We start from the raw sequence: 22,809 nt of genomic DNA on the forward strand, positions 1-22,809 counted from the left end.
GAAGGGTGCGTCCCTCCGCCTAGCTGCGAAGGCGTAGCTTTCGGCTTTAGGAATACTTGGGTGTCTTTTGCGTTTTATGATGCAGCGTTGTTCCCTGCCTGGATTAAGTTACTGTCTCTAACCGTAAAGCTTACTGTTGTGTGAAACACTTAACGATGTTAATAAGATGTTTTCCTCATAACAAGTTGAAAACAGTTTAAGTCAAAAGCTATTTGTGCCAGTGAGTTGCGCCCCAGTCCTGCTAGTGAGGCTGAAGCAATTCAGTGGTGAGGGATCGCTGGTTGGATCCAGGAACATTTCCTGCAATTGGATTTAATTTAAGCAGTTTAAGTAAACCAGGGCTGGAGTCGTCTGTGTAGCGCTGCTGACTAAAATGTGACATACAAAACTCTGCCTCTGAATAATGCCATTTGCAGTAACATGGATGGACCTAAAGATTATCATACTAAGTGAAGTAAGTCAGAAACAGAAAGACAAATTTCATATGATATCGCTTATATGTGGAATCTTAAAAAAAATGATACAAATGAACTTATTTACAAAACAGAAACAGACTCACAGACTTAGAGAGGGAACTTATGGTTACCGGGGAGAAAGGGTAGGGGGAGTTTGGGGTTGACATGTACACACTGCTATATATAAAATAGATAACCAACAAGGACCTACTGTATAGCACAGGAAACTCTGCTCAATATTCTGTATTAACTTAATGGGAAAATAATTTTAAAAAGAATAGATACATGTATATGTATAACTGAATCACTTTGCTGTACACCTGAAACTAACAACATTGTTAATCAACTACACTCCAATATAAAATAAAAATTTTTTTAAATTTAAAAATAAAAATACTTTTTTCAGAAAAAAACCCCAACAAAAACCAAAACCAAAACCAAAACTCTGCCTCTAGATTCAGCCACTTCATACTGACACCCTACTTGACAGCATTTCCGTTTCTATTCCCTGTTCTCGCAGGAGGCCAACTCTACACTGTGCTCAGTTCCAGAGATTCATAGGGACAAGACTGATAAAAGCAGTTTTCACATATTGAGATATAGGGAAGTCATTCTGGCTTATACATGAGTTAACTTGAATTTGATGTTAAATAAAATAGCCTGTTTGTGGCCTAGCAAACATACATTGTACATCTGCTTTAATTATTAAAGAAAAGGGCACATTGACCAGAACTAAAGAGTGTTCATGCTAAAAATAAAGATTAAATGCCTCTCTTCTTGGGACGCAGATGCTGGCTGTCCTTTGATGATAAGACTCCTTGGGCTTCCCTGGTGGCACAGTGGTTGGGAGTCCGCCTGCCAATGCAGGGGACACGGGTTCGTGCCCCGGTCCGGGAAGATCCCACATGCCGCAGAGCGGCTGGGCACGTGAGCCATGGCCACTGAGCCTGCGCGTCCGGAGCCTGTGCTCCGCAACGGGAGAGGCCACAACAGTGAGAGGCCCGCGTACCGCAAAAAAAAAAAAAGACTCCTTTCCCAAGTGCCAAGGCTATGCTTGCTGACTTGCTGGAGTACGTGCTGATTTGTTCTTTTTTTTTTTTTTTTGAAACCCGTAGAAATGTAACCCTGACTTTTTTAATGTTCTTTGTCCTGACAAGATGTAAAAGTGTGGCAGAAAACCCTGCTTCTCTGAAGCAGTTTCTGAGTAATCTGGGAAGCAGGCTCTGGGCTAGTCCTCAGTTTGGCTCAAATAAACGTCATTTCTATTCTTATTATTGATTGTTTACTGATTATTTTCGTCGACAAGATTTTCCAGTCTGAGACTGGAGGCCTGAGGCATGTGATAATTTAGGTTGGTAACCATTGCTTTTAAAATAGGGATATTTTGTTACAATTAAATTATAAATTGCATTGTTTTCTTTTTGCTAAAGTGTTTTAATTATTTGCCTTTTTAAAACCAACTCTTGGGGACTCTCCTGGCGGTCCAGTGGTTAAGACTCTGCGGTTCCACTGCAGGGGCGTGGGTTTGATCCCTGGTCGGGGAACTGAGATCTTGCATGCCGCGTGGCGTAGCCAAAACAAACAAATAAAACAAACTCTTTCCCCGAGTTTTATTGAGATATAATTGATATACTTCATTGTGTAAGTTTAAGGTGTATAGCATAACGGTTTGACTTACATATATTGTGACATAATTATTGCAATAAGTTTAATCAGCATCCGTCATCTCATATAGATACAATAAAAAGAGAAGGCACAAAAGAAATGTCTTTTTCATTTTTGATGGGAACTGCATTTGTCTTTATAACAGTTATAAATATTGTGATGGATTACCTTCAAATATCTTTCAGAAAAACTTGTTTACATCCTAATATGCTTAAGTCAATAATACTAAATGTAATTTCATAGTATCTGTATGTTCATTTTGAGAATATTAGAAAGTTTACTTTTAATTTAAAAATTGTGATATATGTTAGCTCTTTTCTGTGTTTTCCATTTCTGCACGTTCTGTCAGGTGTGGATGACAAACCCTGTAAATATATAGTCTTGAGAAGACTTTGGGATTTATTTTCACCTAAAGAATAATCAATTTTGCAATATATGTAAGGCATTTAGTAAGGAGGTATAGTCTTTTTAATATGAACCCTAAAGAAAGTAAACATGAAATAATTCATTTCTATTATGGTTTATCACAGGGTATGAATATATTTCCCTGAGTTATACAGTAGGACCTTGTTGTTTATCCATTCTATATATAATAGTTCGCATCTGCTAATCCCAAACTCCCACTCCATCCCTCCCCTAATCCCTTCCCCCTTGACAACCACAAGTCTGTCCTCTATGTCTGTGAGTCTGTTAGAAATACTCTATGTGAGTAAAACTATAAAACATTCCTGAAATATATGAAAGTAGGTATAAACAAATGAAAATTGGCATCTTGTTCTTGGTTGGAAAAACTCAATATTACAAAAAGATCAATTCTCCTTAAGCTAATTAAAAATTACTGCCTCCCTGTATAGACAACTTTAGCTAGTTTTGGAGCTAGCAACGTTATTGCAAAAATCTTACAGAATGAAGAGCAAATAAGAAGAGCCACAAAAACTCTAGAAATGAATCAAAATGAGGGAGGCTATCTCTAGGGGATATGATTATTCATGAGTAGACTGACAGATCAGTGCAGCTAAAATTTATGCCAAAATGCATAAGAAAAGTTAATAAGCAGCAAAACTACAGCGGGGCTATCATTAATACTTTATATTTGGGAAATGGAGATTCCTACAAAAATGACAATAGGTTGGGACTTCCCTGGTGGCGCAGTGGTTAAGAATCCGCCTGCCAGTGCAGGGGACACGGGTTCGAGCCCTGGTTCGGGAAAATGCCACATGCCACGGAGCAACTAAGCCTGTGCACCACAGCTACTGAGCCTGCGTTCTAGAGCCCGAGAGCCACACCTACTAAGCCCACGTGCCACAACTACTGAAGCCCGCACGCCTAGAGCCCCTGCTCCGCAACAAAAGAAGCCACGGCAATGAGAAGCCCGCTCACCGCAACTAAAGAAAGCCCGCATGCAGCAACGAAGACCCAACGCAGACAAAAATAAATAAATAAATAAATGAAAAAGAATTTTTTTTTGAAAAAGAAATTTTGAGCTAGTTTGTTACATTTACAAATATTTGATTTGTAAGCACTTACTTCAGTAGAGCTCCTTTAGAAGTTAATTTTAATAACACGATCTGGAGTTAGGGACATATCACATTTATTATGTATAGATAGACATACATTCATCCAGATAGACGCAGAGATCTTTTTGTTTTTTTTGTTTTTGTTTTGGCCACGCTGCACAACATGTGGGATCTTAGTTCCCCGACCAGGGATTGAACCCGGGCCCATTGCAGTGGAAGCACAGGGTCTTAACCATTGGACTGCCAAGAAAGTCCCCTACACTGAGATCTCAGTTTTCCTGCTTCAGTTTAAAAGTCCTTCCCCCTCCCCACTCCTTTGTTCTTTGCCAGCTTTAAATTCTACTAACTGACCCAAGGCTGTAGGTCAGGCAACGTGGGCTACATTTCAAGGATATGGTAAGAGTTGTAAATTTTAAGCTTTCTCTTGGGAATACTTGTTCTCCCAAGGTCAGAATTGAAAAGATTAAACCAGCTTTCTCTACAGTTTTGGAGTGTCAGTAGAGTGCCATCCTGGCCCTTTAAAAGTTAAATGCTTGCAAGTATTGGCTTTGTTCCAACTGCACGCGAAGCTGGCCAGAGTTCCAGTGAGTGGCTGTTGACTAGGGAGCTGTTCAGCCTTTGAAGTGCAGTTTCTCTTTATCACTTTGGGAGCCTAATTCAGATGTAATCTGAACAACTTTCTGAGGGCACTGTGATGGATCGCATGCGTGCTGCTCCTGAGTCTAGCTCCCCAAGAGGTTACTCTTGGGTCGGTTCGAGCCTCTTACATGTCTCGGTTTCTCCCTCCAGCAAAAACTGCTGTGCCCCTCGGCGGCGAGCAGAATTTACTTAATGGTTGTAGTGGGGTCCCTTGTAGGACCCCAGCACATCTAAAGGATTGATCCTCAGATATGTCCACTAGGTTCTCAATCACCTGAGAAGGCCTTGTGGCTGGAAGGAGTAAGCGTTCCTTTCTCAGTCTCTCATTCTACTATCAAATGGTTTGTTCAGATTATATATAATCTTTTTAATTTAAGCCAAATTTAAAAGAAGACCAGCCAACCCAATTCACTCCAAAGTTCCCCCTCCAGGTCCCTGCCTAGGGAATGTACCATACTCCCTCTTAGGACTTCAAGTCCCAAGAAAAAAACAGCTTGAATAAAATTCAGGATGTCATGTAAAGCAATGATGTCTGAATATCAGGAGAAATCACCAAAGCAGCTGAGGAGTACCGAGAAGTGGATGCGTCTCAAAGGACCCATGCCGGTACCAAGCATCGGTTTGGGGTAGACTCCAGGTGTCCTCTGATAGGTGTCTCTGGTATCATACTGAGTACAACAAGAAAATGTCAACAAAAATTCAATTAAGAATCGAGGAGAGGGCTTCCCTGGCGCCGCAGGGGTTGAGAGTCCGCCTGCCGATGCAGGGGACACGGGTTCGTGCCCCGGTCCGGGAAGATCCCACATGCCGCGGAGCGGCTGGGCCCGTGAGCCATGGCCACTGAGCCTGCGCGTCCGGAGCCTGTGCTCCGCAATGGGAGAGGCCGCAACAGTGAGAGGCCCGCGTACCGCAAAAAAAAAAAAAAAAAAAAAAATCAAGGAGAAAAAAGGGAATTTTATTTGAGCCAAACTGAGGATTCTAACTTGGGAGACAGACTCTCATGAAGCTCTGAGAACTGTTCTGCCTGTTGGAAGTCAAAGGCACAGTTGGATTCATTTTCAAGACAAAGGATCGTTCATCAAAATGACATACTGATAATTTTTCAAAAAGTTCACCAAGGATACATACCCAGGTTAGTACATACAGAGCGAGTAGCAAGTTACCATGACCTCCTACAGAGTTGGGAAAGAACTGTATTCTTTTAAGAAGTTAAATCACTAGTGTCAGAAGAAAAAAATAAATTGATCTTCATGGTCGAGCAGGCACTCCCACGTTTGAGGAGCTGTGGTTGATGTGTAATGCAGATGTGCTCTGCACTTTAGGTAGGGAGGAGGTCCAAACAAACACAGAGAGAATTTTATGTTTAATTTTTTCTTGTCTTTCCTTAAAATACAAATTTTATTTCATCAACTCCAAGCACAAAAGAGAGATTATTTTTATCCCTATTTCTGAAATTTTATTTCCTAATATTTTTTATATGCTTACTAGATCTTCATCTCCTGTAAAGATGCAACCCAGGGGTCTTGTTTTGGCACACACAAAAAAAGGTATGTAGAAATCTGATCACGTGGTGCATATTTACAAATGGGGAGGCAGGTTTCAGGGGGTTTGAGTCTGAAATTGTACTGCTATGGTATTTTCATTATAGTTATAGAAATAATCTGGGTTACACTATGGAGTTCATAGCTCACATGCAAATTACGAATATACATATATTTCAAAAACTGTTGTTTGAATCTAACATAGAAAGAAATTGTTACAGATGTCATTCAACTTAGAAAGCATGATGATGCGTAATTACTGACCATTTATTATAAAGTGCCCCAATGCGGTGGGATAGGCTTGGGTTAACAGAGGGCACATGATTCATTAAGGGTTGTAAATAAGATTACATTTTACTTATTTGTTGTTGTTTTCCTATTTTTTGGCCACGCCCCAAGAAATGTGGGATCTTAGCTCCCCGACCAGGGATCGAACCCACGGCCCCTGCAGTGTCTTAACCACTGGACCTCCAGGGAAGTCCCAACACGTTACTTATTTGGATGTGAGTATGATACATTCTAAATAAAATGGTGTCAAAATGCAATTCCAGAGGCCAAATCTGCAGCCTTCACAAGCACACTCTACTCTGGTTCTTTTGATTACTGTCCTCTATAATACTGTGTCTTCAGTCTTCAGTTTCCAAAAATAAGACTCATTTTTATTATTTTATATATACAGCAGCCGTTCCCTTTCAAAAGACAGGGAGACCATTGTTCCCCCTCCCCATTTTTCCTCCCACGTATGCCATCTCTAGTAACCCATCATTCTACTCACATGAAAACCTCGTTCTCACAACATCCTGTCCTGCTCTCGTTCATGATCAGCTGGTAGAGTAGGCCCTTCCTATAATAATCGAGAGGCCCTGAGTCCTGTCAACAAATCCAGAGAAGCGGCTGTGACCCCCAAAAGCACAGTGATTTAGAAAACAGTTTTACATTTATATTCTGTCATTTGTGTAGTTTTTCCTCAAAGATGTATAATCTGATATCAAGTGAGGTATGAGTCCTGGCTACAGGCTTTGCCATACACATTGGTTTTATACGGTATCTCTCCATGATGGAGTCTTTTTTTCCCTTCACTGAAACACAGTTGATACACAATATTTTGTTTCAGGTGTACTACATAATCGTTTAACAATTGCATACATTACAAAATAATCACTTCGGTAAGTCTAGGAGCCATCTGTCCCCATACAGTTATTATTACTGACTATATTCCTTATGCTGTATATTACACCCCCGTGCTTTATTATGTAACTGCAGATTTGTACTTCTTAAAGCCCTTCTCCTGTTTCACACACACCTCGAACCCTCCCTCCTACCTTCTGGCAACCATTTATTTGTTCTATGTATGAGTCTATTTTCCTTGTATTTTGTTTTCTAAATTCCACATATAAGTGAAGTCATGTGCTATGCCATTCTCTGACATTTCACCTAGCAAAATACCCTGCAGAGCTATTCATGTTGTTACAAATGCTAAGACTTCATTTTTTCATGGCTAATATTCCATCGTGTGTGTGTGTGTATGTATGTGTATATATGTATCACATTTTCTTTATCCATTCACCTATCAGTGGACATTTAGGTGGCTTTCTTAACTTGGCTATTATAAATAATGATACAACAAACAACAAAGTGCATATATTTTTTTGAATTAGTATTTTTGTTTTCCCTGGAGCAATGGCTGGATCATATGACAGTTCTATTTTTAATTTTTTGAGGACCCACCATATAGTTTTCCATAGTAGCTGCACCAATTTACAATCCTACCAACAGTGCACAAGGGTTCCCTTTTCTCCTCACTTTCACCGACACTTGTGATTTGTTGTCTTTTTGATGACAGCCATTCTGAGAGATGTGAGGTGGTAGCTCACTGTGGTTTTGATTTGAATTTCCCTGATGATTAGGGATGTGCCTCTTTTCACGCACCTGTTGGCCATCTGTATGTCTTCCTTTTCCATGATGGGAGTCTCTCAGCCTGAGTAAGGCTTGGATACTTGCACAAGTTATGTGTCAATCATTACCTTTTAAGGTTTCTTTTTGCTGTGAATTGTCTGATGATCCCCAAAGCCTGAGCTTTGAATAAAAGCATTGCCACATATGTTAGGTTTATGTTTGTTTTCAGTGTGTATTTTCTGATGCCTAGTAAGGCTTGCAAATTGGGTATAAGCTTTGCCACACTGACTACATTTGTAAGGTTTCTCTCCAGTGTGGATTGTTTTATGTTGAGTAAGATATGAACGCATTGTAAAAGCTTTGCCACACTCATTACATTTGTAAGGTTTCTCTCCAGTGTGAGTTCTCTCGTGACCCCAAAGTTGTGAACGTTGGATGAAAGCCTTATCACAGTCTTTACATTTATAAGATTTTTCCCCTGTATGAATTCTCTGATGTGCCATAAGGCTTGAACGTTGGGTAAATCCCTTGCCACACACGTTACATTTGTGTGGTTTCTCACCAGTATGAATTCTCTCATGACCCCAAAGTTGTGAAAGTTCAATAAAAGCCTTGCCGCACACATTACATTTGTGGGGTTTCTCCCCAGCATGCATTTTCTGATGCCTAGTAAGGCGTGAAAATTGGGTAAACGCTCTGCCACACTCATTGCATTTGTAAGGTTTTTCTCCAGTATGGATTGTCTCGTGTTGAGTAAGATTTGATCGCATGGTAAAGGCTCTGCCACACACGATACATTTGTAAGGTTTCTCTCCAGTATGAATCTTCTGATGTTTGTTAAGGCTTGACCGCTCAGCAAAGGCTTTGCCACACTCATTACAATTGTAAGGCTTCTCACCAGTATGCAATTTCTCATGACTCCAAAGGAGTGAATGTTGGATAAAGGCCTTACCACACTCATGACATTTATATGGTTTCTCCCCAGTGTGCATTCTCTGATGATTTGCAAGGTGTGAATTTCGACTAAAGACCTTGCCACATACATGACATTTATATGGTTTCTCTCCTGTATGCACTCTCTGATGTGTAGTGAGATTAGAACACTGGTTAAAGGCTTTGCCACACACATTACATCTGTAAGGTTTCTGTCCAGAATGAATTCTCCTGTGATTCCTGAGGTTTGAGCTTTTGCTAAAAGCCTTCCCACAGTCATTACAGCTGTAAGATTTTTCTCGAGTGTGTGTTCTCCTGTGCTGCGCAGGTGACAACGTGTTTTCCACACTAGGAGGAACTCTGTGAAGTGGTGAAACTGAGGAACCACTGCTGACTGGCTTCTCACCTTGACCGCACGCATACACTTTCTCCTCAGCTGCACATCTCTGCAGCTGAGCCGCCTGGGCCTGCAGTCTCACTCCAGGTCTACTTTCCAAACACTTGAGATCTCTGTTTCTAGCAGCGCTGACGTTATTTTTCGTTGTTAACGAACTTCTTATGAATGGCTTGTCGTGCGTGAAATATTCACGTGCATTACTTCTTACAGAAACACTCTGAGGAAAATTAATTAAGGACTTATTATCGTGATCTTCTCCATGAGTGAGATTTTTGTTATGGGTCAAAAGTACTTCTTTGTCATTTCTTGCATCACATCCCCACTCACTCTCACACTCCTGCACATCTGCACAGACTTCCTTGAAGTCAAAATCCTTGATGCCATGGTTGACATTTCTGTCCAGTATCACTAGATGGTATAATTCTCCTTTAGTAATGTCCTCTCTTGGTGATAACTCCTTGATTGCAAATCCAGCAGAAAGGCTTCCTATTAAATCAGTTGGAAAATAAATATTTTATATTGAATCACATAATTATACAAAAATGTGTTTAATAACATATGGAAATATATAAGAAAAATATATTTTAAAAAGTCTGTATATCACAATAATAATTAATAAAATGTTTTAGTAACCCATGATAAATCTAGCAGGTAAGTTAATAAGTAACCACAATTATACAAAATAGTAGTCTCTGGCATTCTAACGGATTTTTCCATAAAAATCAAAGAAAGAATTTACATTCTAGAAGGAACATATAAAAGGAAAAGTGAAATATATGTTGAGAATCACTGAACTCTGTCTATCTCCTGAGTTCTTCCAAGGATATAAAATATGAAAGGAAACTAAATAGGTCCTGTGGTCAGGACTACAGAGGACTTAGCCCTGATATGTATTAAATGAAAACCAAAAGAGATCAAGGGGAAAGAGGACTCCAGAGAGAGCTATCTCAGTCCCTCTCAAACCAAGGCACCAAAATGGTCAATGGTGTCAGAAAATAGAGTATTGTAGGTCATGACAAAGCTTCTCCTCAGCTCTGAATGAGCTGGAGCATCACGGTAGAGGGGAAGCTTAAGCTTTTATATATTTGAATAACAGAGGGACAAGTTTTAGTGTGGGGGAGGGATTTCCTTTGAGCACCCAAAAGAAACAAACTTGTATTCTTCCACAGATCCTTCCCATTTGAGGAGAATTTCCTAAACAATATTTAATGGAGCAGTTTACTTTGTGCCCACCTGACCTCACATCTCGATATATTCCCACCTGCCTGGATTTTTCCCTATTTTCACTTTACCCTCCAAAGTCCAGGGCTCCTTCCCTCGTTCTAAAATGGAGGTACTATTCAGCCTAAGAGAGATTTCCATTCATAAAGTAAAATGGAGTATGACATGCTATGCTGTTCCAGAACACATGCCCAGCTCTTTGTTCAGCAAGAAGAAAGAAAATTATAGTTGGGTCTAGAAATGCATTATAAAAATTAGTCAACTGTGCCTCCTGAATGCTTAGATTATTTGAAGTATGCAGATATCTAGCCCTCTTCCACGAACTACAGAATCAAAAGCACAAGAGTGAAACCACAGAATGACATATTTTTAAAAATCTGCCATAAGGCTTTCTGACTGCTGATGTTCTGCAACCACCACTAATCAAGCATGAATACAGGACATCTGAAGAAGCGAGAAGTTATAGAGTCATGAGACGCATTATGAAGGCTTTTCATTCTGAATTCAAACAGCTTCAATCACTCTCTCAAGAACAGAGGAGATCTGAAACTCTTACAAGCATGCTAGGGGCTCATAAAAGACTCAGAAGGGAAAATGCAAAGATATACAGTAGTTACCAACTTCCGGAGAGGAGATATCCTCACCCAGGGAGAGCAGGTTCCTGTAGGTCTCCAACATCACGTCCCTGTACAAGGCCCTCTGAGCAGGGTCCAGGCATTCCCACTCCTCCTGAGAGAACGTGATGGCCACATCCTTGAAGGTCAACAGTCCCTGAAAGGAAAGCACATTTCACCAAGTGGACAAGGAGAGTTCTGAGTTTGACACAAAATTATGGAAGCAGCTCTGGCTAGAGCAAATGTTCTGACTGATCCATAAGATAACTGTAAGCAAGTTACATTTCTCGATTTTTTTTCAACTGAGGTGAAATTCATGTAACATAAGGTTCGCTATTTTAAGGTATCACTCAGAGGCATTTAGTACATTCACAATGTTGCACAAACACCACCTGTTTAGTTCAAAAACATTTTTATCGTTGCTAAAGGAAATTTACCCATTAACGATCGCTTCCCATTCTCCTTTGCCCCCATCCCTGTACACCACTAATGCCTACTGTCATTACACATTTACCTATTTGTGATATTTCCGTATAAATGGAATGGTATGAAATGAGCTTTTCCGTGTGGCTTCTTTCACTTAGAATGGTGTTTTTGGTTCATCCATGATGTAGTATCAGTACTACATGCCTTTTTTAGGGCTGAAGAATATTTAATTCTATGACTACACCACATTTTACTTATTCACTCATCCCTTGATGGCCATTTAGCGTGTTACCACTTCTTGCCTAGTGTTAACAGTGCTGCTGGGACTTTCATGTACAAATATGTGTGTGAATACCTGTTTTCAATGTTTTTTTGGTATATAGCTAGAGAGGAATTAGAATCACGTTGTTTAAACTTTTTAAGGTCTGCCACACTGTTTTCCACAGCAGTACATTTTACCAGCAATGTGTCAGGATTCTCATTTCTCCACATTTTTACTAATACTTGCTATTTTGCATTTTATTATACTCATCCTAGTTGGTGTGAAATGATATCTCTTTTTTTAAATTTTATTTATTATTTTTGGCTGCGTCAGGTCTTAGTTGCGGCATGCAGGATCTTTTGTTGCCATGAGTAGGTTTCTCTCTAGCTGTGGTGTGCAGGCTCAGTAGTTGCAGCGTGTGGTCTTAGTTGCCCAGAGGCATGTGGGATCTTAGTTCCCCAACCAGGGATGGAACCCGTGTCCGCTGCACTGGAAGGCGGATTCTTAACCACTGGACCACCAGGGAAGTCCCAAATGATGTCTCATGGTGGTTTTAATTTTGCATTTTCCTAATGACTAACTTCGTTGAACATCTTTTCATGTGCTTCTTGGCTGTTTCTATATCTTCTATTCTTGAATTTTAGGATCAGAGAAATGTCTACTAGAAGTCTTTTGACCAACTTATAATTGGGTTCTTTGTATTTTTGTTGCTGATGTGTAGGCGTTCATATACTCTATATAGAGAGTAGACCCTTACCAGATATGTGATTTGCAAATATTTCCTCCCATTTGGTAGATTGTTTTCACTTACATGACAGTGTCATTCAGTGCACAACCATTATTAATTCTGTTGAAGACAAATTTATGTATTTTGTCTTTCTGCTTTTTGCTTTTGGTGTCGTATCAAAAAAATCCACTGCCAAGCCCAAGGTCATGAAGATTTACCCCTATGCATTCATCTAACGGTTTTATAGCTTTAGCTCTTATATTTAGTTTTTGATTCATTTTGAATTATTTATATGGAGAAAGGCAGAGGTTCAATTTCATTCTCTTTCACATGGATATCCAGTTGTCCCAGCACCACTTAAGAGACTATTCTTTCTCCATTGTATATCCTTGGCACCCTGGCAAAAAAAGGAATTAACCACAGATGTATGGGTTTATTTGTGGACTCTCATTCTACTGCTTTGATCTGTATTTCTATCCTCATGCTAGAACCCCAGTCTTGATTACTCTAGGTTTGTAGTAAGGTTTGATGTTGGGAACAGTAAGTCCTTCAACTTTGTTTTTTTTCACATTTATTTTGGTTATCTGGGGTCCGTTCAAATTTAATATGAATTCTATTTTAATTTATTTCTTTGATTTATTTATTTTTGGCAGTGTTAGGTCTTTGTTGTTGCATGCGGGCTTTCTCTAGTTGCGGAAAGCGGGGGCTACTCTTCGTCGCGGTGCGCGGGCTTCTCGTTGCGGTGGCTTCTCTTGTTGCACAGCATGGGCTCTAGGTGCGTAGGCTTCAGTAGTTGTGGCACACGGGCTCAGTAGTTGTGGCTCACGGACTCTAGAGTGCAGGATCAGTAGTTGTGGCGCATGGGCTTAGTTGCTCCTCAGCATGTAGGATCTTCCTGGACCAGGGCTCGAACCCGTGACCCCTACATTAGCAGGTGGATTCTTAACCACTGCGCCACCAGGGAAGTCCCCAATATGAATTTTAGGATCAACTTTTCCATTTGTGCAATAGAGACTGCTGGGATTTGATGGGGATTGCATTGCATCTTCATAACACTTCGGAGAGTATTGCCATCTTAACAACTCTAAGTCTTCCAATCCATGAACAGAGGATATCTTTACATTTATTTAAGTTTTTTTCTCATTTCTTTCAGCGATACTTGTAGTATTCATTATATAAATCTTCCATTTCCTTGGTTAAATTCTTATTCTTTTTGATGCTGTTGTAAATGGAATTGTTTTACTTTGAATTTGTTGATTGCTAGGTACAGAAATACAACTGATATTGAGTACTGATACTGTATTCTGTAACTTCAGTAAATTTGCTTATATCGCTAGTAGTTTTTTGAGGATTCTCTAGGTCTTTCTAAATATGACATCATGTATCCTGTAAATATAGTTTGACTTCTTTTCCAATTTTGATACCTTTTATTTCTTTTCTTTCTAATTTGTATGGCTATAACTTCCAGTACAATACCGAAGTATAGTTGCAAAATGGGGCTCGCTGTCTTCTGCCTAACATTATAAGAAAGTTTTCAGTCTTCTACCAGTGAGTATGATGTTAGCTGTGGGATTTTAATAAATATGCCTTTTCAGATCAAGGATATCCCTTCTATTATTAATTTTGAATGCACTCTGTTTTTGTTACATGGAATGTTCTGTACATGTCTATTATGTCTTGTTGGTTTACAGAGTTGCTCAGTCCTTTATTTCCTTATTGGTCTTCCGTCTGGTTGCTCTGCTTATTATAAGGGGAGTACTGAAGTCTCCAACTATTATAGTTGAACTGTCCATCTCTCTCCAAGTTTTGCTTCAAAATATTTGGGGTTTAGTTGTTATGTGCATATTATTTATGATTGTTTCATCATATTGATGGATCAATCCTTTTATTGATATATAATGTCCTTAAAAATCGTTGGTAACAATTTTATGACTTAAAGTCTATTTAGCCTGATATTAGCATAGCTAGGATTGATTACTATTTCCATGGAATATCTTTCTCTATCCTTTCACTTTCAACCTATTTGAGGATCTTAAAGTGAGCATTTTGTAGAAAGATACAGTGGAATCATTTTTTTAAAATTTCTGCAATTGTTGCCTTTTAATGTAGAATTTAATCTTTTTACATTTAAAGTAACTCTAAACAAGGGAAGAATTGCTTCTGCCATTTAGCTATTTGCTTTCTATGTGTCCAAGATCTTCTTTGTTTTGTAATTCCTCCCTTGCTTCCTTCTTTGTGTCTCTGCATAACATTTGGATTCCCTTCATATTTACTTTTCTGTATATTTTAAAATTATTTTCTTAGTGGTTACCCCGGAAATTACAGTTTATTACTTTATATTAAACTAATATCTGAGTTCCAGTTGATACTCACTTAGCTTTAATAGCATATAACAATTGCTCCTATACTGTCCCCCTTTATATTGTTATTGTCAAAAATTACTTCTTTATACACTTTGCACTCAGTAACAGATTTACAATTACTGTCTTACACATTTGTCTCTTAAGTTGCATAGGAAAAACTGAGTTAAAAATCAAAAATACAATAATACTGGCTTTTAGGTATGCCTATGTAGTTACATTACCACTGTTCTTTATTTGTTCCCACAGCTTTGAGGTACTGCTGTTATCCTTTCATTTCAGTCTAAAGAACTCCATTTAATATTTCATGTAGGATAAGTGAGTCAGCATGAACTCCTTCAGTTTTTGTTTATGAAGGCATCTCTAAATTTCACTATCAGTTTTAAGGCATACTTTCCCTGATAATGAATTCCTGGTAGTTTATTTTAACCTTTCAAACTTTAAATGTATCATCAGACTCCTTCCTGGCCTCCAGTTTCTGATGAGTAATAGGCTGTTAATCTTATTGAGGCTCCCTGTACACAAGAAGTTGTTTCTGTTTGCTACTTTCCCCATTCTCTTTCTGTCTTTTAACAGTTGGTTATGTGTGCTGCCCAGGCTCTCTATGTGTTTATCCACTTGAAATTTGTTGAGTTTCCTACATTTGTAGTTTTTAAATAAATTTATGAGGTTTTCAGCTCTTATTTCCTCAAATATTCTTTCTGCCCATTCTCCTTTCCTTCTGTGACCCCTATTATATGTATACTGGTATTCTTTTTTTTTTTAAACAAATGTTTATCGAGTTCTCATTTTGTGCCCACATTGTTTAACTAAGAATCACCATGTGCATCTTCTTTCATTTTTTTATTTTTTGGCTGTGCCACACAGCATTCGGGGATCTAGTTCCCTGACCAGGGATCGAACCTGTGTCCCCTGTATTGGAAGTGTGGAGTCTTAACCACTGGACCGCCAGGGAAGTCCCCTATACTAGTATTCTTGGGAGTGCCCCAAAGGTTTCTTAGTCTCTGTTCATTGTTCTTCTTTTTTCTACCTTTTGTCTGCTCAGAGTGGATAATTCCAAGTAATGTATGTTTAAGTTCACTGACTCTTTATTCTGATGGTCAGTCTGCTGCAAAACCCTGTAATAAATTTTCAATCTCAGCTATGGTAGTTTTGGGCTCCAGAATTTCTTTTTATTCTCTTTTCTATAATTTCTGTCTCTTTATTGATATTTTCTATTTGTTGAAACACTGTTCTCCCACTTTGCTTTAGTTCTTTGTCCATGGTTTCCTGTAGCTCTCGGAGTATGTTTAAAACAGTTGATTTAAAATCTTTACTTAGGAGCCGGCGGTGGTCTCGAGGGGCGGCGCCGCACTGCTCCCTGCGAGCTGGTCCCGTGGCCAGGCCGGTAGCCAGCCTGAGGGCGCAGTGCCATGAAGCTGTACAGCCTCAGCGTCCTGTACAAAGGCTATGCCAAGGCGGTGCTGCTCAAAGCCGCATACGACGTGTCCTCCTTCAGCTTCTTCCAGAGGTCCAGCGTTCAGGAATTCATGACCTTCACAAGTCAACTGACTGTGGAGTGCTCCTCGAAAGGCAGCAGAGCTTCTATCAGAGACTATCTGGGCCATGTCTACGTGAGAAACGACAGTCTGGCGGGAGTAGTCATTGCTGACAGTGAATACTCATCCCAGGTGGTGTTTACCTTGCTGGAGAAAGTACTAGATGAATTCTCCAAGCAGGTCGACAGGATAGACTGGCCAGTTGGATCCCTGGTACCATCCAGTACACAGGCCTGGATGGTCACCTCAGTAGATACCAGAACACCTGAGAAGCTGACCCCATGACTAAAGTGCAGGCTGAACTAGATGAGACCAAAATCATCCTGCACAACACCATGGAGTCTTTGTTAGAGCAAGGCAGAAAGCTAGATGACCTGGTGTCCAAGTCCGAAGCACTGGGAATACAGTCTAAAGCCTTCTATAAAACGGCCTGGAAGCAAAATTCATGCTGTGCGATTATGTGACAGCAGCTGGCAGAGGCCCCTGCACTGGAACGTCACCATCATTCATATCACAACTGCAGCCACCAGGAAGCAGAGCCGCTGTGGAACGACCCGAGTGGGACAGACTCAACTTTGACTTTAGAGCTCATGGGAGGAACTGAAGGGTAGAAGGGACCTGGGGGTGGGGAGGGAACGTTCAGATTCACATGTCTAGTAATTTGAGGTCCCCTAAAAGTGTATTTTGGGGCCGAATGAACCCATAAAGCTCAGTGACTCCCGTAAAAAAAATTAAAAAAAAAAATCTTTACTTAGTACGCAATGTCTGTTCTTCCTTGGAAACACCATCATTAATGCAGTAATCATGGTTAAGCTGCCCAATCTGGAGAAATCCTTAGACATCTGTACTGAAGTTGGCCTGCACAAAAGCAGCCACTATGGCATTTTTTTTTAACAGTAAAAAGTGTGAAAACCCTTGTGTTTTCATTAAGAGAATAGTCCAATGAGGAAATAAATGAGAAAGTCATCTCTATGTTTACTAACATGAAAATAACTCCAACACATATGGCATGTAAATATTTAAATTTGCAGAATGGGGGGGAGGGATAAATTGGGAGATTGGGATTAACATATACACGCTACTATATATAAAACAGACAGCTAATAAGAACCTGCGGTATAGCACAGCGAACTCTACTCAATATAATGGCCTGTATGGGAAAAGAATCTAAAAATAAGAAGAGTGGACATATGTATATGTACAATGACTCAGTTTGCATACGCCTGAAACTAACATAACATTGTAAAGCAACTCCAATTAAAATTTTTTAAAAATTTGCAGAATAAAATACCATAACAAAACATTTACCAAAAAATATTTTCTAAAGTCACTTTAGATTATAAAATGTATTTTTATAAGATTTGGGCTAAGAGCTAACAGTTGTACCTAATGGAGACAGTAAGCGATGGTGGAAGACATGACAGAGAAGGGGATGTTTTACTTCTCAGTCTCTAAACCGCATCACTACGTGGAGCTGAACCACAAATATACATACATGAGATGTCTAATTTAAAAAAATATAACCCTGAACAACAGTTAGTAGAATCAGAATGTGGCTCCAGGCTCTCTGATGGCAGAAAGTTCTGCTCCTATGTCTTGGCTAAATTATAATCATTTTAATCTAAAACACCTGCTGCATGAGAGTCTTTTTTTTTTTTTTTTTTTTTTTTTGCGGTACGCGGGCCTCTCACCGTTGTGGTCTCTCCCGTTGCGGAGCACAGGCTCCGGACGCGCCGGCTCAGTGGCCATGGCTCACGGGCCCAGCCGCTCCGCGGCACGTGGGATCTTCCCGGACCAGGGCACGAACCCGCGTCCCCTGCATCGGGAGGCGGACTCTCAACCACTGCGCCACCAGGGAGGCCCTGCATGAGAGTCTTTACCGGAACACCTGGGTCTTTGTGAGATGAATGTGGTGTGAATAATTTATAGAGCCTTTCCAGTTAGACAATTAATTTGATTCCACTTTTTAAAACAAATTATGTACTAAAACACCCTCTCTATACCTTATTTCTATTTTGGAACTTTCCATTCTATTCTAAAGTACTGATAATTTGGAGTCAGAAACACACTGATTCACTTAACTTCAAAGGCACTTATAATATCTGACAAAGCAAGTTTCCCCATATCAGTCTTCCTGCCCAGACCTCCTCAGGTATCTGTGCACAGTAGTACATCACTTACACATGTAGTCGCTTTCATCCTGGGTTACGTGGAGATGAAGGGGCACTCAGAAGGGTGCACTACACAATCCTCACTGCCCTACGTCACTGACACCACAGAGCCGACTCCCCATCTCCAATCCACGCCTGAGTATAAAACCTTTCACGGGATGACCACCTGAAAGGGGGCTCTTCCCAAGTTCCCCGTCACTGGGTCACAGTGACATGGAATCTGCAGGGAGGTGACAGGAGACTGAGGGAAGGCCCTGTGTGTGAGTAAATATTTTAGACAGGAACCTTCAGAGACCAAGAAGCTCAGCGCGTCCAAAACGTGTCATTTTAGGAAGGAGAGAACAGTCCACAAAGAATATGACCTTCACCTGGGAAAGGGCCATTCCTTCTCCTTTCTTTCCTCTTCCTCTGAGCTTCTTTCTCAGGTAGGATTATTCTGTGTGACAAAAATACGTTCTTAAATGCTTAGAATCAACATACCCCCCCCACCCCACGCCACAAGTATACACACAGGGAGAACCTTAATACGGGGGAGAGAAGGGCCACAGCAACAGGAGGGATGCAGACAAATAACCTCCTGTAAGGAGCCCAGTCGGTGAGCCCGTCACCCACTTCTTCAGGAAGCCCTCCCTGCTGCTGCTGGAACGCCCAGCGCTGCAACTGCGCCGTCCTTGTCCACTTGGCCCTCAGCCAGAGGCAAGTGCCTCGTCCCAGCCCCTGGCTCCTCCCGAGGAAGCCGGCATCCAGTGACTGGCTGATGCAGGATAGGATGCTTGCCCCATCCCACAAGTGGGAGCAACTCTGAAGGGCCACCCCAGCTCCAGAGCTCCCTGCTGAAGCTATACTGAAGACTTTAGATTTTTGTCCTGAAGGCGATGGGAAACCCTAAGAGGGTTTAAAGCCAACAGATGACACAATTAAACTTAAGATTTACCCTAAAACCTGTAATTATACTTGTTTCTTCAACTTAATTAGTGGCACGGTATCTATTCTTCCAGGGAACAATGTATCATCTTCAATTATTCCATCCTTTCCTCTTACCTACATCTAATAAATCATCAAACGACACAGACTCTACCTTCTCAATAGGTTTCAAATTCATCCTTTCCTTTCATATGACGCTTTCTACCCCACATGCATCCTCACGTGTCACTCAGATAATTTCAAAGATCTGCGAGTTTCCCTTGCCTGTGATTTCTTCTTCCTTCAATCCATAATCCACATACTTATGAGAGTTCACTATTTAAAATGCAACACTGACCTATTAGTATCTTGTTTTAGCCTCTCAATGACCTCTTTGTGTCAACAGGATCAAATCAAGCTCCTTAGGAGAGACTATGTCGTGAGTCCCCTGGTGACAGGACCCCTGCTTTGCCTGCATTTCTTTCTGCGTCACGCTCTGCGTCCAAGCAACGTTACAGGATGCTAATACCCTCTTCTCCATCCTGACAATACACTTACTTTCTTTATTTTGGAATGCTGCTTCTCCTTCATTAGCTGTTGAATTAATATAAACTATTTAAATCCAACTTGAATAATAAAAATAAACTAAGATGAAATGGCTGTAAGAGCTGCCTCTCCTGATTCTTTCTCTTCCCCTAACGGTCCCATTTAATCCCACCCAGAAAGAATCATTCACCTCTGCAGTTTACACATGCTTCTGTTATTTCCTTTAACAAGGTATGTTTAAAAATATTCACGTATCTATTTTCCCTAAAAGAATGTAAGCTCTGTGTAACAGGGAACATGTTTTCCACTCTGGTAGCTTGCATTCGGTTCCACATGCTGGCAGCCACCTCCTGAGATCTCTTCTGAACATAATTTGAAAGCCCACCTTATGGTAACTGACTTACCCAGCTCCTCATCATTCGGTGGGGTCTGCTTATAGGCCATTTGAAACAAGGCATTTGAGTGGTAAGACGATATCCTTTTTTCAAAATTGTATTTATTTATTTATTTGGCTGCGTCGGGTCTTAGTTGAGGCACGTGGGATCTTTTTAGTTGCGGCATGCAAAAGCTTTAGTTGCAGCACGTGGGATCTAGTTCCCTGACCAGGGATTGAACCCAGGCCCCCTGCACTGGCAGTGCGGGATCTTAGCCACTGGACCACCAGGGAACTCCCGAGACAATATCCTTAATCATGTAACACTCGATGAAAACATAATTATTAGGTAAGAAATATCTGTGTTTCAGTGTCTCACTGAAAATAAGTTGTTGAGATTGAGCAGAGGTATAAGTGCAGAAGCAGAAGTAAGCATACACCAGTTGGAAGATGTCATTGCGTTTACAGCAATATCATTTCATAGTAATATCATTTTATTATGAATATCATTTTATTACCTTCCTACTGGATTACTAGTGCTAAAATTTGTCTGTATACCAGAAGGTACAAGGATGTGGCTCCCAACACATCCACTGGTGCAACCTCGAGCACTATTTAAAAAGTGGATTTTATGTCAGCTGGGACTGGACCCAGATCATTAAATATGAGGATATAATAACACCTAAGGAGCTAGGGTAGTCCATACTGATGAGGTATTTTCTATCTTCAACAAGTAGCCTTCTTACCCCCTCAATGCAATCAGAGTAGGAACTGTTCTCCATATGACTGCATTACCTGCCCACTCATACTCTCGTTGATACTGATTAGCGTGGACACACACAGCAACACATCCAACACTACAAGTTTCCACAAACACATGGTCTAATCTTTTCTTCATAACCTCTGCCTTCAGTAAAACATACTGTGTATTTTTTTATGACAAACATCATAAACCAATAAATACTGTGTTTTTTTGCACTCAGTTATAGTGCTCCAAAGTTTATGTGAAGATTGTAATTAAGCAATTATTCAAAAAGTTGTCTCAGGTCCTCTGGCTCAGTTCTGCTTTCTCATATAGGCATCCTACGTTATCAAAGGTTCTTCCTAAAATTTGGCCCAAAGTCTAAAACATAATATTATACTGAAGAGATGGAGGACCAACCATCTGTGTTTATGTTATTGATATTGAATGTTGCACTTATAGCAACATATTCTAAAGTCATATTAGTTTTTTTCCCTATTTTGTTGAAATACAGTTGATGTACAATATTACATTAATTTTAGGTATACTACATAGTGATTTGACATTTGCATACACTATGAAATGTTCATGTTAAGTCTTAAAAAAAGATCTGCCCCATGATACAGAGATAGAGAAAGAGAAGCTGAGAGAAAGGTATGCCTCTGTCTCTGGGCCTATGTCCCTGTCCCTTTCTTAAGAGTTTTTCATACTTGTTGGAGGACTGGGGCACGTTTCAAATTCTAATTATAACTGGGCACTCATTCCAGAAAACTGCCAAATGCAAACGCAAGACCAATTTTGAAAATCATTTCAGGGATCTCACTTGCTCAGACCCAGAAAACCCGATCTACTTTAATTTCTCCATGTTATAGGTGATGCATGAGACTCACAGGGGAAGTAATTTAACCAAGTTACTTTGAAGAAGCCTGAGTTGAGTGAGCAGAACTGAGTGTAAGTGGTGGCTTGTATAGGTTTAAGCAGAAAGAGTTTGTCCTAATTCCAGATTACTTTTCATATTCCTTAGCGAGAGAAGCTTCTCTTTCAGGGGTTTAATCAAACACAAACATTTAATTTTAATTCCTCTACTCCAGAAAAAAACAGAATCAAAAATTCCAAATTATATTGGGCTTCCCTGGTGGCGCAGCGGTTGAGAGTCCGTCTGCCGATGCAGGGGACACAGGTTCGTGCCCCGGTCCGGGAAGATCCCACATGCCGTGGAGCGGCTGGGCCCGTGAGCCATGGCCGCTGGGCCTGCGCGTCCGGAGCCTCTGCTCTGCAGCGGGAGAGGCCACAACGGTGAGAGGCCCGCGTACCGCAAAAAAAAAAAAAAAAACCCAAATTATAAATAGTTATTACTGCAGGAGAACATGGAAGAGGATCGCCTGTGGAGATGAGCTCTAAGCAGTCTCTTCATCATGAAAACATGGCCTCTGTTGGAACAAAGTTCCGCATCAATCCAGCCCACCTTTCAACATCTGCACAGAAAGGACAAAAGAGGACTAGAGGGGAACATCTACTTAGCTGCAGACTTCAGCTCAGAGCTCACTAATTTAGCATTTTTTCTTAAGGGAAGAAAAAAGCTGTTAAATATTAAACTAACTGGTTAAACTAGGATTTGAGTGTTAAAAGATTATCGACATCCTTAACCACATGCATAGTGAAATGCTGTAAAGTTATCTACCAGACCAGACATCAAAGAACAGTTCCAAGTTAGGATATAAAGCATAAAACCCTCATAATCTGAACAATAAAATTTAGAGGGAAAATAATCTGGAAATTTAAAAAATAGCCACTGGGTTCTGAGATTAAAGTTAAAACAAGTGTGAGGATACATCAAATTTAGAAAAGGATGGCATGAGCCACAGTAGAAAAGGGAGAGGGCA

The 22,809-nt window shown here is 40.3% G+C and overlaps 1 protein-coding gene and 1 pseudogene across 10 annotated transcripts in view; one reads left to right on the forward strand and one right to left on the reverse strand.

Moving 5' to 3' along the window:
• Nucleotides 1-22,809, reverse strand: part of LOC105747734 (zinc finger protein 677-like) — a 136,416-nt gene that overhangs the window by 112,004 nt on the left and 1,603 nt on the right. For 6 of the 10 annotated variants that reach the window (XR_007474305.1, XR_007474304.1, XR_007474306.1 and 3 more), the window contains exon 2: nt 10,909-11,035. Coding sequence is in view for 5 of the 10 variants with exons in the window: in XM_049703418.1 (XP_049559375.1) it covers nt 10,909-11,035 (127 nt within the window). In the remaining 5 variants the exon portion in view is untranslated. Of the gene's footprint in view, nt 1-5,622; nt 9,530-10,881; nt 11,036-18,730; nt 18,799-22,809 lie in introns of those variants that run through there. The other 4 variants (XM_049703416.1, XM_033416413.2, XM_033416412.2 and 1 more) reach the window with 4 other exon arrangements.
• Nucleotides 16,050-16,814, forward strand: LOC101277176 (synaptobrevin homolog YKT6-like; annotated as a pseudogene).

Source organism: Orcinus orca, chromosome 20 (assembly GCF_937001465.1).
Source record: "Orcinus orca chromosome 20, mOrcOrc1.1, whole genome shotgun sequence".
Taxonomy (NCBI): Eukaryota; Metazoa; Chordata; class Mammalia; order Artiodactyla; family Delphinidae; genus Orcinus; species Orcinus orca.